Below are 15,190 nucleotides of genomic sequence, written 5' to 3' on the forward strand. Positions count from 1 at the left end.
CCCAATGCAACTTTTCAAACCATCTCCTACATTGTTCTGAAAGGTCTCCTAACCTTCCAGGGCAGCTTGTCAAAGAAAGGAGGAATTAGCAACCAACCCTTCCTCGTAGCAGGACCATCCGTGTGCAGAGTTCCACACAAATACTCTACATCCAACCCAATGTGTCTTAATATTTCAAAACTTTTTTTCTGTAATGGGGTGTGTTGCATGTATAAACAATATTCACTGAGGTAAGTCAGCTAAATTATGTCCTAATGATTCATGTGATTTTAGGGTTGGACGCAACCTAAAGATAATTCTGATTCAAAAGGAGGAGGCATTTCAGAAATATAAGCCATTTATACCTCAGAGACCTGCTTCTAATGAAATATCTGACTCATTGTGTTGGTGAGGTAACCCTCAAGCACATCAAATCCACAGCGGTTGTTCCATCTACGATATAATGGCAGAAGCCAGGAATCAAATCCACATGTAGCTTAAATTTGAAATTCCTTTTTCTTTTGAACACTCACATTTAATTCAGCCTCCTGAAATACCACTTTAACCAAACAGTCTGAACAGATTAGCCCATATATTAGAATAATGCAATATATGACATTCTCAACAATGTAAAGCAATAGGGCAGAGGGGTATAAACATTTATCATGCAAGAAGTGCCTTCAGAATCTGATTAGTTTCATAATACCAGCAAAACCTTTTTCATTTATTTATGCATTAGAAGGCAAACATATGTGGCTTGTCATTATTAATATTATTATTGTGTACTAGAATACTGCTTTCTTGTTTTCCTTTAATTCCAGATTAACTGAAACATATGATATTATTAGCACACTAGTAGACAGTTCCCCAGGCTATATAATTCCTGAAGTCTGTGAAACATGCAGAAGGGAATCTCTTCCTTAGACAATTGTTTCTAAAGACTATTGTGAGGTGGCCTTTAAAATACTTATTTTACAATATTGTGATCAGAAGGCTTTCTTGCTGAAGAAAGTACTGTACTATATAACACACGGGGTTTATCTCCAGTTTCAAAAGTAGTGTATGGTAGGCTCATACAGTTTAATTATCATTATACATACAAATGGACAGTGGGTTTTACATATTATTTCAATAGTTTTGTGAAAGCACTAAATTCTTAAAATTGGAACAAGTATGGCCTTTTGTATTCAGCATTGAGTTGTTCTCTGCAGCAAACTGAAAGTTAGCACTGGGATTTTGTAATCTACAATGTACAAGTGGATCCCCCTCCTGTGTCACCTAATCAAATGCACTTCATACAGATATTTGCGTGTATCAAATGCCAAGAGACCATGAATTCATATACTAACTGAGAAAGTGAACTTATGATTTTGAAAAAAAGTCAATTTAGTTTTTCAACATTAACCCCTACTTTTTTCTTTATAGTTTGAAGAACTGCATTTCCAATTTATGTTGTGCTTGTCTCTGTCCTTCTAACTGCAGGAGTTATGTTTCTAGATTTTATATGCTGAAGGTGTCAGTAGGGCAAGAATTTACTAGGTTTCCCCCCCACACCTTATTCCAGTAACTTTGCTTCTGATAGGTTGATGACTCAGGGGTCAGCAAACATTTTCAGCAGGGAGCTGGGCCACTGTCCCTCAGACCTTGTGGGGGGCCAGACTATATTTTGAAGAAGAAAAATGAACGAATTCCTATACCCCACAAATAACCCAGAGATGCATTTTAAATAAAAGGACACATTCTACTCATTTAAAAACTCGCTGATTCCTGGACCGTCTGCGGGCCGGATTTAGAAGGCGATTGGGCCGGATCTGGCCCCCGGGCCTTAGTTTGCCTACCTATGGTTAATGTAAATTCTGTTGTTGTTGCTATATAGGTTTGGGGGGGGGGGGCTTGGCTTATATTTTGCAGTGGACAGGACTGGGATGAACTTCATGTAGCATTAAAGAGTTATTTTCCCATTTTTCCCTAGCAGCATCCATTATCCTGGCCTTGGAAGAGATTGAACCTTGATTAATTTGAAAAAAGAAAGTCAATCAGTTCTGTATGCATTTGTGTATTGAAGCCCTGATCATTCAAAAGTGATGAATTGAGCTGCCTCTTTGACATGGAAGAACAGACACGCCCAGTTGTATTTTTGGAAAAAAAACTGTGTTGTCTTAATTGGCTATTTTGTCAATTTTGCAAGCAACCTTCATACAGATCAAAGTCTTGGATATCTGAAAATACTGTAATCTGGCCTAAAAGAATTTTGGTTACAGTAGAGAGAAATGTATAGTCTGACTCACTAGAGTACAGTGGTACCTCGGGTTACATACGCTTCAGGTTACATACGCGAGGTACCACTATATTTAATATCTATGACTTGTACTTTTGTAATATTGGCAAACTAGTCTGTGATGTTGCATGCAGAAGAAAGGTATTACAGTCCAAAACATTATTTAGGATAAAATAAAAATCTCCCGTTATGATTAAATGGTCATAGGACAGCACCTGTAGATGTTGAAAATAGTCGTGAAATTGTGATCGGAAGTCTACATTGGGGTCATAAATATTTATGATTGCTAATTTTTAGCTAGCAATGTAATATATAACAACCCTCAGGGTCCTTGATTTCCTTCTCTAGTTGCAAAGTTTAAGATTTGCAAAGCAGGATAACTACCCCTTTGGGTTTTTTTAAGAGAGATCACAGTCATAAGCCTCACTTACTCAGCACTTGCATAACGTATGCCTGCCTGTTTTAGGAATGTGGCTGTCTTCACTGAGGACAATTTCTGCTCTCAATTTTTTAAACCTGTGGTTAACACTAGTTTATATTTAACGAGGTGCCCCAGAAAATTCATGGAAATTGGAGAGGTAGGCATAGCAGTATTCTCTGAAAATTAGTGTACTGGGGGAGTGCAACAGAGAGATGAGCCCCATCAATTTCAGGATTCACTATTTGTTTTTAGGCCCGAGAAGGCTAATTCTTATGTAAAAATTTGCAGAGGTGGAGGCAATGGGAATAGAAAACTAGGTAATATTCTTCACATATAAGAAGAAACAAAAATGTTAAGACATTAGCAACACTATCTGTAACATGTTATCCCGGTCAGATCTAAAAAAAATTATTGGGAAGGAAAACAGTTGATAAATTATCTTTAAAAAGGGAGGGAGTAATAATAATAATAAAGAAAGATTAAACTATAAAGATTATAGGAGTGGGACTTGCTTCTTGCCTTGAAACACAAATTTCCTAATGTTCTTCCAGGGAAGGAGCACCAATCCATCCAATATTACAAAGGGAGAGGTTGTTCCAGCCTGCTAACAAACTTGGCCGTGCCAAGCTATCAAAAGTGAGAGGCTGTGGGGAACCAAAGCTGAAATGTGCCTATTCAACATCATTACAGCAGGAAGGGAGGAAGGAAAAGTGAACCACCCTGGGGCCTTTACATTTTATCAGTTTAACATTGCACATGCCTACAAAGACCAACTCTGAAATAATCACAGTCCTATTCCAGTTAATACCCATTTCACATATAACAACTAGGACAAAAGTGAGTTGGGGTTGGTACAGTGTGCGTGTGGTGAAAGAGAGATGAGATCAAGCAAGCAAGCCAAGGATGGTATGATGAAAGTGAAAAGGGTATTATGACCAGCAGCCACCGGCACCCCACAAATTCTTATGTTAGAAGTGAATTGAAGGAACTGAAAAAGGAATGAAGATATTGTGCGAGGTGTGGAGGGGGCAGGATGGAGAAAGCGTAAAGGGAATTCCAACAAAAGAGAGATAAAATGTTATGGCAGGAGAGGCTGTCTGTTCAGCCTTTGTCCCAAGAGATAACATCAAGCCATATGTTTGAAGGAAATTAGCATGGTGTATTTCACATCACTCTTCAGCTGGGTGTTGCGTAAGGAAGTCCTCGACTGATGCTGCATTGCGGAAGGTCCTTATGTGGCCTGCATGTCAAAGACAAAAGATTTCTGGATGTCAAATGTAAAAGCTTGTGTTTCTGTCTCTTGCCATCTGGCATACCTCTGAAAACAACTCTCAACCACCTTTTTTGGGTGGTTGGGGAATATCATAATGCACGCATTATTACAGTCAACCCAATGAAACATTCCCTTCTCTCTTGCATATTTGAGAATATCTTCCTTGGTGGGGAATTGGAGGAATTTTACAGCAAAGGCTATAGGAGTGGCCTCCTTCCTGTGTGTGAGATAAAAGATCTAGGAGCTTGATATCTAATTCAAGGGATAAATCCAAAACAGCATGCAATGGAGAGCCAGTGAAATTTGTGGGGTTCCCAATAATTCCCAAATTGTTCTGGTGAGAGTTTGAGGTTTTTCACAAGCAGCTTTGATATCAGCCTATAGGGCCTCGTATATTAATGATCTCTCTCCCCCAGTCCTTTGTGCCAGCCTTGTTTCACCTATTCCCAAATGGTTGTTTATTGTATCCACTGAGATCTGTAGCACATCCACTGATTTTTTAATATTGTTTTTAAATCTGCTGCCATTTTTTTTTAAAGTGCAGAAGAAAACCCTCCTTTGCTTCTTCTGAAGCAGAGTTGGGGGAATAGTGCTCTTAGGCCCTGGTGGGGAGGCAGCCTTAGGCCCTTGGGGAACTGCAGAATTATGGCCCATTAGCACAGTTAATGAAGGAGATTAAGGTGTGAATGCCACCCATCTGCCTTCAGTGAGGTTCAGAAGGATTCAAAAGAGGTACATTTGCTTTTAGGCACCGAGAAACACAGCTTGAAAAGACAGCTCATCTAGGCGTGTCTGATCTCATCTCCATCTTAGCAGGAAGTCCCTCGGCTGTCTGTCTCTCAGCTTGTGGTACTCTTTTGCTGTTCTTGTTCAGTAAAAATAATGGAATAAAAAATAAAGCAGAATCAAACTTTTGAGGGGCTGAATGTTTTCTTAAAGAACAACTTGGACAAGCTGACGAATCTGTCTACAATTTACTTTACAGGGTGAAGAAGGAGCTAAAGGAGAAAATGGCACCCCTGGTTTTCCCGGTGAGAAGGTGAGTTTCCTGCCTCTGACCTCACGAGTTGCAGTGATATAATTCAATCGGTGCTATTAAACGTAAAAAAAAAAAAATGTAGGACGTTTGGCAAAAGAGTCTTATATTGTTGACATCCTGAGGACCAAAATAGTTTAATATATGTAAACTAACACTGATGTTTGTTACCATTTAAAAACATAGTAGAAGCTACTTTTAAAAAAACCCGACAAATCAGATTTTCCCACCTGTCTTGGGAGGCCGGGACCTTGACTGTCAGCTACAAAAGCTGAGGCTGCTGAATGGACTCTTGCTTGCACCCTGCCTCTTAACACAGGCCATTTCGCAACCTGAGGTGAAAAAAATCATTTACACACGTAAATCATAAGACTTGTCATGGCCAACCAAAAAATGGGCCAACCGAAAAATTCTTCGATAGATCAACTTGGAAAACGCAGAATAAGAATGAGCTAATGTGTAGTCCCTGCTTATCTATGCCATATTGCAATATACGTTGTAGGCATTTCTCATCTCTGTGTTGTTTCATTTGTACATTTAATAAAATCATACCATACAGTGCAAAAATTATCTTGTTCTCTCTCTCTCCCTATGCCACCTTGAAGGTGGCAACTGCTTATTTATGGCTCAACAGATCATCTTCAGTATAAAAAGATCTCCCTGTCTTCCTGGGGAAAAAATTACAGGCCTTTTCTATTTCATAATAAGTGACAGACAAATTGTCATCATATTAAAATGGAAGAGAGATTATATGAAATTTGGAATTGGCACTGTAAAAGCGCAAAGCCAATTGCTGTTACGTGAAGGAGGGGAAGGAGTCTGATAAAATATGCAAGGCATGAATTGCTTGTATAATGGAATGTATTGAGTAGAAAGATTAGTCAAAATAAGTATTCAAAAACAAAAGTAGTGGAAAATTGTCTGTCTGACTCTGTATCTAGTCTGATAATGTTCTAAGCTAACATATTAGCAAGCACATACTCATACCCAATCTTTAGACCTAGCTCATTCACTGTTTTCTGAAGAAAAGAAAACGGATCTGATATTTCCCATTTTTAAAAAATAAAAGTATAGGTTTTAAGTATGTAATTATTTTAGTTTATTTGTACCCCACTTTTCTAAATGCATTTGTTGTTTAGTCGTTTAGTTGTGTCCGACTCTTCGTGACCCCATGGACCTAAAGTAGCTCTAAAAAACCACCAAACCAACCACAATAATAAAAATTAAAATACTAAGATTTCTCTGTTTGTTCTCCCTTCTTCTCAGCACACCTTACTACTTCTTTTTCTTCTTTTTTTTTGAGGAGCCTGATCTGGCATGTATCACTGAAACCTGGGTGGGTGAACAGAGTGGAGTTGGTCTCACCCAGCTGTGCCCACCTCAGCCAGCACACTGTTATAAGAAAAATATTGCTCCCTTTCCCTTATGGGGTATCTAAGAGCCCGTATAGAGTCCTTAAGTAGGTTCTCTATTGGTAGGAGAAAATAACAGAGGCCAACCAGAGCAAAGCAGCTAGTAAGCGTGTTCTTTATTAAACTGTTGCAACAGGGTCCCCCAATCCCCCACGCAGGGAGGGAGGAGAGGAACCCAGAACATTGGTGTGCAAGCTCTTATATAGACTTGAAATTGCCTAGCCTGTAGCTCAAGACCGCCCCGAAAAGAGGTGGTCCCCAGCAGAAATTTGAGTGTGTTGCTTCTCTCCTGTCTGCCAGTATACCTGATAATGCCTTATCTGATTGCCTGAGAGCCTGGCCATTCCTTTGAGATGGTAAATACTTAGTTCCTGAATCTCTTATGCATATTGATAGTGTGCTCAGCTTAACAGATACTTGCCAGACTGTATTTACAGGGAGGTGTAAGCCCCTACAATCTAAAGACAATTGGAAAGCTTTTCCCATTTCCTTCCTCCTCCCAGAGACATATTTGATGTCAATTTGGGAGAGTCAAAGTGGCTTCAGGATTGTTCTCCTGTACTATTTCAGACACATGGTTTATATACTTATGTATGTGCTTACCTTGTATATTTATGAACATTTGTTTTTTATATATAAGACCTTAGAATTCCTATAACAACACCTTCCTAAAACACACTTTTCCTGTCACCTCACACCTAGCTACCCTGGCAACCTTCTAAACCCCCAGTCTCCTTTCACACCTCAGGGTGTGGGGAAGGACAGTTCTCTTGCGTTGTCAATGGCGCTGTATTGTTTCTCAACAGCCCTAGCTTGGCCAGGCAAAAACCTCTCGGCTGCTCAGGGGAGAAGAGGGTGGACCCTGGGCGTGCCCGGCTTAAATTAGCTTAAGCCCCGCCTCCCCCCGGCCCTCCGATAGGAGGCCAGGGTTGCGAGCACGCCCAGGGATTCCCTCACCTCTCGCGGGGGCTACGACAGCCCCCGCGCCGAAGGGGGGGAGGGGCTAGACCGCAACCCCCTCTCCTGCCCCAGGGACAGAAAGGGCTTTCTCAACAGCCCTAGCTTGGCCAGGCAATTTTGCCTAGGCTAGCTCAGGAATTCCTCTTTAGCTTGTATTTCTCCCTTCACATCCCAAATAATCAAAGTCCTGCCATTTATTAATTTCTAGGGTTTAGGGGGGTCCCCCTTCAAACTCATAACACCATTATTGTTCCATTCACAGAACCTTAGTCTTCACTATTTCAACAGCATCTGCCCCTTGCAGTGTGTGCATTTCCACAATATTATGTATTTATTGCAGACTCTTTTAATATATTCACTCTCTGTGAGGTAGAGAAGTAGAGAAAGCAAATAATTCATCAGGATTGAAATTGAAATGAATAAAACTGACACTTGCATACAGAGGCAACTTTTACAATCTGGGTTACTTCTGGACCTGAACAGTAATGTTTCATTTTTACAAAGTTAGTGTCTCAGCCTTGCAAGGGCTGTGTAATGGATTGTGAAAACTGAGCTTGTTTCATTAAAAAGCTCTGAATTGGAATGCTTGGCTGTTTTGCCCCAGCGCTACACTCTTGTTTGACTCAAGACCAGTATGTTTAGTGTTAATGCAGTACTGGTTTGCCTTTAGGCCACCATACAAATTCCTTTTATAAACAAAGGTGTCTTAAATGTTATACATCTTAAATATGCAAATGTCTATCATACAGGCAGTCATCAGGATCAACAACTATGTGTGAACATTTTGAGGCAAACCTATATTTGCTCCCATATTATGTCTGAAATGGCCATTTGTGGTCACAAGTGTTTAAAGAACATTTTTCCAGTACTGACTTGGTTGTTAACAGCCTACTAGAACATTCTCAGGACTTTTAAGCTAAGTTACATTTGTTGAGACCACCTGCTAAGCAGTGTTACGTAAATAAAAACATTTCTTTCTTGATTTTTCACACATATTTGCTTCAAGATTTAGCTGTTTTAAATGCCTTGAAGCATTCATTTTAGAAACAAGCATCTGAGTAATCTTCAAAAAATAAAGACACGCAGATAGGAAACACAAAAAATATGTCTTTGCAAGTCTACTTGTACACTGGCTCTTCTTTTCGTTTGCAAAACCTTTTAAGAGATTAATATTCTCTTAGAATGCAAAATATTTTCTAATAGATGCAAAATATTCTAAGTGTACTCAGTTGCATATTTATATCAGCTATACAGTCAAAGAGACAATTTGCAGAGATATTGCAGGCCTGGGCAAAACCAATTTGGCAATGTGCTTGCTATCTTAAAATGTCTTTATCAAAATAGATAAATGCCCGTCGGAAATTGATGTTGATCTGGACACTCTAGGGCATGTTCTAGAGTGCCAGAACCTCTGGATTTGCATTTCAGACTGCAACTCCTCACAAATCACTCTGGAGGACTCCTTGATTTTTTTGAAAAAGCTTTTCAGGGGACAGAATGCGCTCTAGCAGGAAGGAGAATAAGAAGCCTCTCAGCTTGGATCCTTATATCATCTTGCTTAATTTATTAGCCCAGGTCACAAGCATCCCCGTAACACAATGAGCCTGAATTAAATTTATGCAGAACAATAAAGGGCTTTGAAATTATTATTTTTTACTGAAATGAAAGAATGATATGCAAGAATAGTATGCAAAGATGAAGTCTCATCAAACAAGGAATATGGCCATATGTTCAAATTTAAACACACTGAAAATGCCACCGGATGTAATTATCTACATCCTGAGATTCAGACATATTTTCACATTCAGGGCCAAGTAATGTGTATAGAATTGTTGATATATGACTTTCTGCTGTACAGTTTATTTTCTGTGTTTTTTTCTTACACCTGTTTTCTGATGCCACACTCTGAAGTAATCACTACTCTCTCACCGAAACACTTCTTTGCTAGTTGTTTATCCTGTGGGATTCAGAACTGCATGCTTAAAACCAAAGAGCAGTCTAATTCCCACCACAATAAATTGTTTCAGTATCATCTTTAGACCCTTTTGAAAGCTGTGAGTGAAAAAGAGGAAATGGTTTACCATGGTTAAATGCATTTTCTATTGTACGGCATGAAGCAATGCAACAAGACAGGGTAGGCAAAAGAGTAGTTAACAGCATGGACCTTTGTCTTCTGTAATGGTAATGTGAACCCAGTGACCTTTTTGGTCACTTCCCAAAAAATATAATAGCAGCTGTGAGAAACTTTTATTTCAGGAATTTCTTCTGGAAGAGACAAAAATGAGACTGCAGAAATTCCCTCAAAATGTGGTCAACAGAAAGCCACATCGCCATTTGATGGTACTTTATAGGGTCACATGAGATTCTACTGAACAGTTGGATGCTGTTTTTGTTAAGCCAAGCAATAATCTCCAAGCAAGATGTTTTAAAGCACCCCCAATTCCAAAGCATGACTCATTTGTGTCCTTGTTTCTTAAAAGTGGAATGCTCAGTTTTAGTGCTAATTGCTTACAGACATCTCCATTCTGAAAATTCACTAGTATCAATTTTGTTAAATGAAGCAATGCAAGCATACTCAGTGGTAGCAGCCACACCTTGCAACTGTTGGATATACACATTTCCTCACTTTCACCATGTAGGACACGTGTTTCCCTTGACAAGTTAGATGTTGAGTGACTTAAAAAAGGAGGAGGCAAGGGTTGTATGGATAGTGGATCTGTATTTTTGGAAGGACCTCTCTGCATAGAGATCTATCACTCATTCCAACCCCCATCAATGATCCAGCATCAGCATCAAGTTGTGTATCACCAGTGAGTCTTTGCTGATGTAACTACATCGGGTGTGTCCAACAGGTCGATGGCAATCCAGTGGTCTATCGCTGGGCATTCCTAGTTGATCACGTGATCCTGATAGATGCCCCCCCCCAAAGCTCAACAACTCTGATCAATTCACCCCAAAAAAAGCTCAACAACTTTGGTCAATACAATGAGTAGATCACTGGCAGGTTTTGTTTTGTTTTGTTTTGTTTTAGTGGGAGCAGATTGCAGTCTCTTGGAAGTTGGGCATCCCTGAACTACATCTGTGTATTTTATACAGTGAATATAGAATGTTTATATTCTAGTATTGCCTGTGGTTGAATTTTCTGACATGCTAAACTCTGGTTAATGTGAACCAGATAGGGAACATATGAAAGCAGGAGGAGGCTAGACTTATTCTTGTAACTCTAAACAATGATTTAGCATTATATTCAGCTGTAGCCATAGATTCTTGGGATGTTTCCAAGCAGCACATTAATATCACATATAAAATATATAATGGCTATGCAGGTTCCTAGGGCCTGCATGTAAATGCTGGGCTGCCGGATGTCCTTTCTGATAGCAGCATGACCATATGGATAGTGAGGTGTGGACCAAAGTGTATCAAACACTGTCAAATTAAGCAAGCTTATCCACAGTTCCTTTTTGCCCTGTTCATTCCAGGCAGAGGTATGTGTTTAATACACAGTGTCCAAGCATTTTTTGTTATTTTGCCCTGAGCTTTCCCTGTGAAAACCCACTCTTTAAAGCTGAATCGGAGCAAATGACAATTCAGGTTTTCCGTGGATTGATGTTTGGCCCACCTGAGCTTTAAAGAGCGGGTTTTCGCAGGGAAAGTTCCGGGCGGGGTGGGGAGGCGCTTGGACACGCAGCTTTAAATTGTGGACCGTGCCTGGAAAAAGCAGAGGAAATGTAAGCGCAGAGTGCCCTAAATATTGTACAGCAGCCTTTTCCAAACTGGTAACTTCTTGATGTTTTGGACTACAACTCCCATCAGTCCCAAACATCAGATCGGCAACAGGTTGGGGTAGGCTGCTCTATAGACACCATATTCTATATTATATATTGGGCAAATATGTTCATACTTCTATAAATATACAGACTATTCTAGCCCTTAGTGTTACAGTTGGGTTAGAAAATATCACATGGTTCTATCTATATAAGTAAAATAGGATAATGGAGAACCTTGCTATTATTTCTTCATAATTCTACATAAAATGTTTCTAGTAAGTTAGTTAATGGCTGATGGATAATCCAGTTTATCCCTGCTTCAGGGAGAAGATGGTCTGATTGGTGTTCCTGGTGCTCCTGGTGGTTTTGGTGAAAAGGTAGAACTGATTTATATCAATTTATTGCAGTTTTGTGTTTCTTATTTCTCTCATTCTCTCATTCTATTCCTTTCTGTTTTCCAGAAGTAGCAAGAGTAGAATGTTGGGTTTGGCTGAAAAAATCCCTTGAACTCACTGAATAGCTGTATCAAAGTTCCCATGTTCTGATCAAACTCAGTGGGTTGCTGTGACAATAAAATGTATCCTAAACTGCTTGATGGAAGGTCAAATATGATAAGTAGATGTATACACCAAAAGGTGGTCCAGAGATAGCAAGAAGGAAAACACAATGTTGGCTTCTTTCCAGTCTAATGTTGTGTAAAAACATGGGGCCCATTGTTTGATACTAACCTGTAGAGTAATAGTGTTCTTTTAAGCACCAGTGGGAGCATAGAAATGTGCATTGAACATGACAAAATATGTTTTGTGTACATTTGGTAATTAAAAGGTCATGGTTATTGTGCTGTACTTTATATCAGTGAATCTATTGACAGAAAAAAATTCATCTTTCCCGGATTTAGAGAGACTCCAACTTCCGTATTGTGATTCTGGAAACCACACAGCCTCTTTGTTCTAGTGTAATAGATATTGTACACATACCTTAATATCCAGGCTTATGCATTTATATTTTCTCAGCTTGAGATCTCTAGATAAGCAATATGTTCTACTTGCTGCAAGAACACATCATATCACTAAGACTGGGTGTGCTGTTAAAATATTTTTAAAAATATTCACATTTGCCTAAGAAAACTTTATAATTTATGTAGGCATTTTTGTTTAAAATCTATAACATTTTCCGGGTTTGCAACAGTTAAACAAACTTCTTTCACTTGTATGTGTGTGCGCGCATCTTTTTATGTGTCTCTGTTGCTTATACTATATAAGAATTTTTCCAGTTAACCCCTATTTTTTCAGATCTATCAATGAAGCATTGTTTTACAGGAAATAAGAGCTTGGGTGGCTATTTTGAATGACCATTTTCAAGGAAAAAGGCAATAAAATGCCTGTCTCTCAGCTACTCCATTACTAATAAAAAGTCTGCCGCTAGAAATAGCACTCAGTGTTTTATCTACCATGAATAGTAAAATGGTGATCTTAGCTATTAAGTCAGATTGTTTCTGTGCATGGCATTCATATGCCTGTTGAGAACACAAGAAAAGGGAATAGGATCAGTGAAATAGTGAACTATTGGAGATTATAACCACCCAGAGATACTTTAACAGGACGTAAGGTGGTAAGTTCTGTCTGTACATCTCAAATATATAGGATCATAAGGAAGTGTGAAGGTTTGCAGGCCTCTTTTCAGTTTGTTAAAGATAAAGATGGTCCAAGCTATTTTGATCAAACTTATAATTGTCAGGTACGTCATGGGGATATTAGATTTGACATGGTGAGTTATTCTATACAAACCTTTATTGTTATATTTTTAGCTTCCCTGCTTTAATAAAAGGAAAATGTTTCAGAACGTTAACATTATTATCAATAAAGGCGACACAGAAACATTGAGGGATGAAGGTCCTTTGAGGCTTGGTTTTTGTATATTTAGAAGCCCCATCTCAATCACTGTTATGAGTCAAAATATATTCTGTAATTCTTTTAAGAAGTGAGTAATTAGCTTTCCCTCCTCTTACATAGAAACACAAAAGGGGAAATGTAAAGCAGTATCCATTGCTGCAATGTGTTGAAATGGTTGTTTTAGAAGTTTTGCCTGCTTCTGACTTCTTACATTGCTCCCAAAACCAGGGTGAACATGGCTTGAAGGGTGACAAAGGTGAAGTTGGAGAAAAGGTAAATAATACTGTATTATATAAACTGATGTTATTTGATATTACTATATATTGGCTTAATTATTTCTAGCTTCACCTGAGACCCATTCCTCACTATTTCAGATGCAAAACTCCTACTTTCTATAAAGATAATGGCCTAGTTCGCATGTCACATTAAACTATAGATTAAAGCATGCTTCTCATTCCCATTTAAACCATACTTTGTTCAATGGCTTATTGTGAACTAGGCCACTGATAGAGCACTTCAGTGCAAGGCTTCTGCTGTTCAGTCTAGTAATAACTGTTTTCAAAAATGTGACATTTACTGTTTGAATTGAATTTGTAACCATTGTTCATATTTCATCATAAACCTAGCCTTGACAAAACACTTGGTAACCGATGTTACAAGGTCCTGATGTTGCCAGCAGTAATTTATTGTATATTTGCACTTAGGACTGCCAGCTTACCCTTTTTCATAGAATCATGTACCAACTATAGCTGCAATCACTAGAGGAATCTCATGTCCATCATCAGACGTGATGCATGGTGGACTCCATGTGATTTCCAACATCAGCTTCAAAAGGGATTCCTGCAATCTCACAATTCACAGTAGTGATGTGAACAGGCATTATTGGTGGCTGCCAGTTTTATTTGTGTCTCCATCCCATCCTCACATCCTACAACCTTGCTAGTAGCTTCATGGACTTCTGGGGCCGGCTGAGTGACTGAACTGGATTTGAGCAGGTGACATGTTTAGTGGTTATTTTTTAGAAGATTTAGGTTGATGTAGCATAGGGAACAGGCTGAATACGACATCCTTCATTTTAAAGGCCCTCAGATGACAAAAAGGTTTGCAGTGTTGGCTTGGTGCATGTGGCACCTAGACTAGGACAGATTTTATTTGCTTAAAGGTAAAAGTAAAGGGACCCCTGACCATTAGGTCCAGTCGTGGCCGACTCTGGGGTTGCAGCGCTCATCTCGCTTTATTGGCCGAGGGAGCCGGCGTACAGCTTCCGGGTCATGTGGCCAGCATGAGTAAGCTGCTTCTGGCGAACCAGAGCAGCGCATGGAAATGCCGTTTACCTTCCCGCTGGAGCGGTTCCTATTTATCTACTTGCACTGTGTGCTTTCGAACTGCTAAGTTGGCAGGAGCTGGGACTGAGCAATGGGAGCTCACCCCGTTGCGGGGATTCGAACCGCGACCTTCTGATTGGCAAGTCCTAGGCTCTGTGGTTTAACCCACAGCGCCACCCGCGTCCCTTTATTTGCTTAGGATGTTACTATTGCGGATTGGCTTGAGCTGAGATTTTTTCCTGCATGTGTAGGACCAGGGGACACTTTCCTGGGGTACAAATGCTGCTTGTAACTCTTCAAGTTTTAAAATTTGATTGAAACCCACAAACAGGTCCGATGAGTGCACCTCTTTGAAACAGATCATTTTTGCATCTAAAAATGAAGTATACAACAGATTAAAAATAACTTTGACCATCTAGGAATGCAAATGATACTGCAAAAAGAGAAAAGTTACTATCAACTTCCATTATTTCTAGCAGTTGTGAGATGGGTAAAAGGAACATGCTTGGATGATATCTGAGCATGTTTTTATTTTTAAATAATTCTCAATTAACCTTTTAATGATTTTAAGTGGCTTCCCAGCAGCTGTGTCAAAGCATCCTTATGTCTTACAATTGTATTTTATTTGGACACCGGGTTGGGATGACTGCAGCTGCTGCTGCCACTCTGGCTGCACTATTTGTGTTCAGTTTTCCTTCACTCTAATGCAGACTTTGGAAAAAATGTGCAGTCACAAATGCTAATAGCTTTCTGGTTTTGGTCTTGATTCTAACAAGTGTTTTGTGGTTGTCCAAAATATTATAGGAATCTCTGAGTGCTTAAACAGAGTTCGACATTCAGCAGTCCT

At 39.4% G+C, this 15,190-nt stretch overlaps 1 protein-coding gene across 8 annotated transcripts in view; it reads left to right on the forward strand.

Annotated features, from left to right (window-relative positions):
• Positions 1-15,190, forward strand: part of COL19A1 (collagen type XIX alpha 1 chain) — a 186,063-nt gene that overhangs the window by 65,950 nt on the left and 104,923 nt on the right. For all 8 annotated transcript variants that reach the window (XM_083607147.1, XM_083607148.1, XM_083607143.1 and 5 more), the window contains 3 exons: positions 4,937-4,990; positions 11,450-11,503; positions 13,247-13,291. In XM_083607147.1, the coding sequence (XP_083463273.1) occupies positions 4,937-4,990; positions 11,450-11,503; positions 13,247-13,291 (153 nt within the window). The remainder of the gene's footprint in view (positions 1-4,936; positions 4,991-11,449; positions 11,504-13,246; positions 13,292-15,190) is intronic.

This window comes from Podarcis filfolensis, assembly GCF_964270895.1.
Source record: "Podarcis filfolensis genome assembly, chromosome: 3".
Classification (NCBI taxonomy): domain Eukaryota; kingdom Metazoa; phylum Chordata; class Lepidosauria; order Squamata; family Lacertidae; genus Podarcis; species Podarcis filfolensis.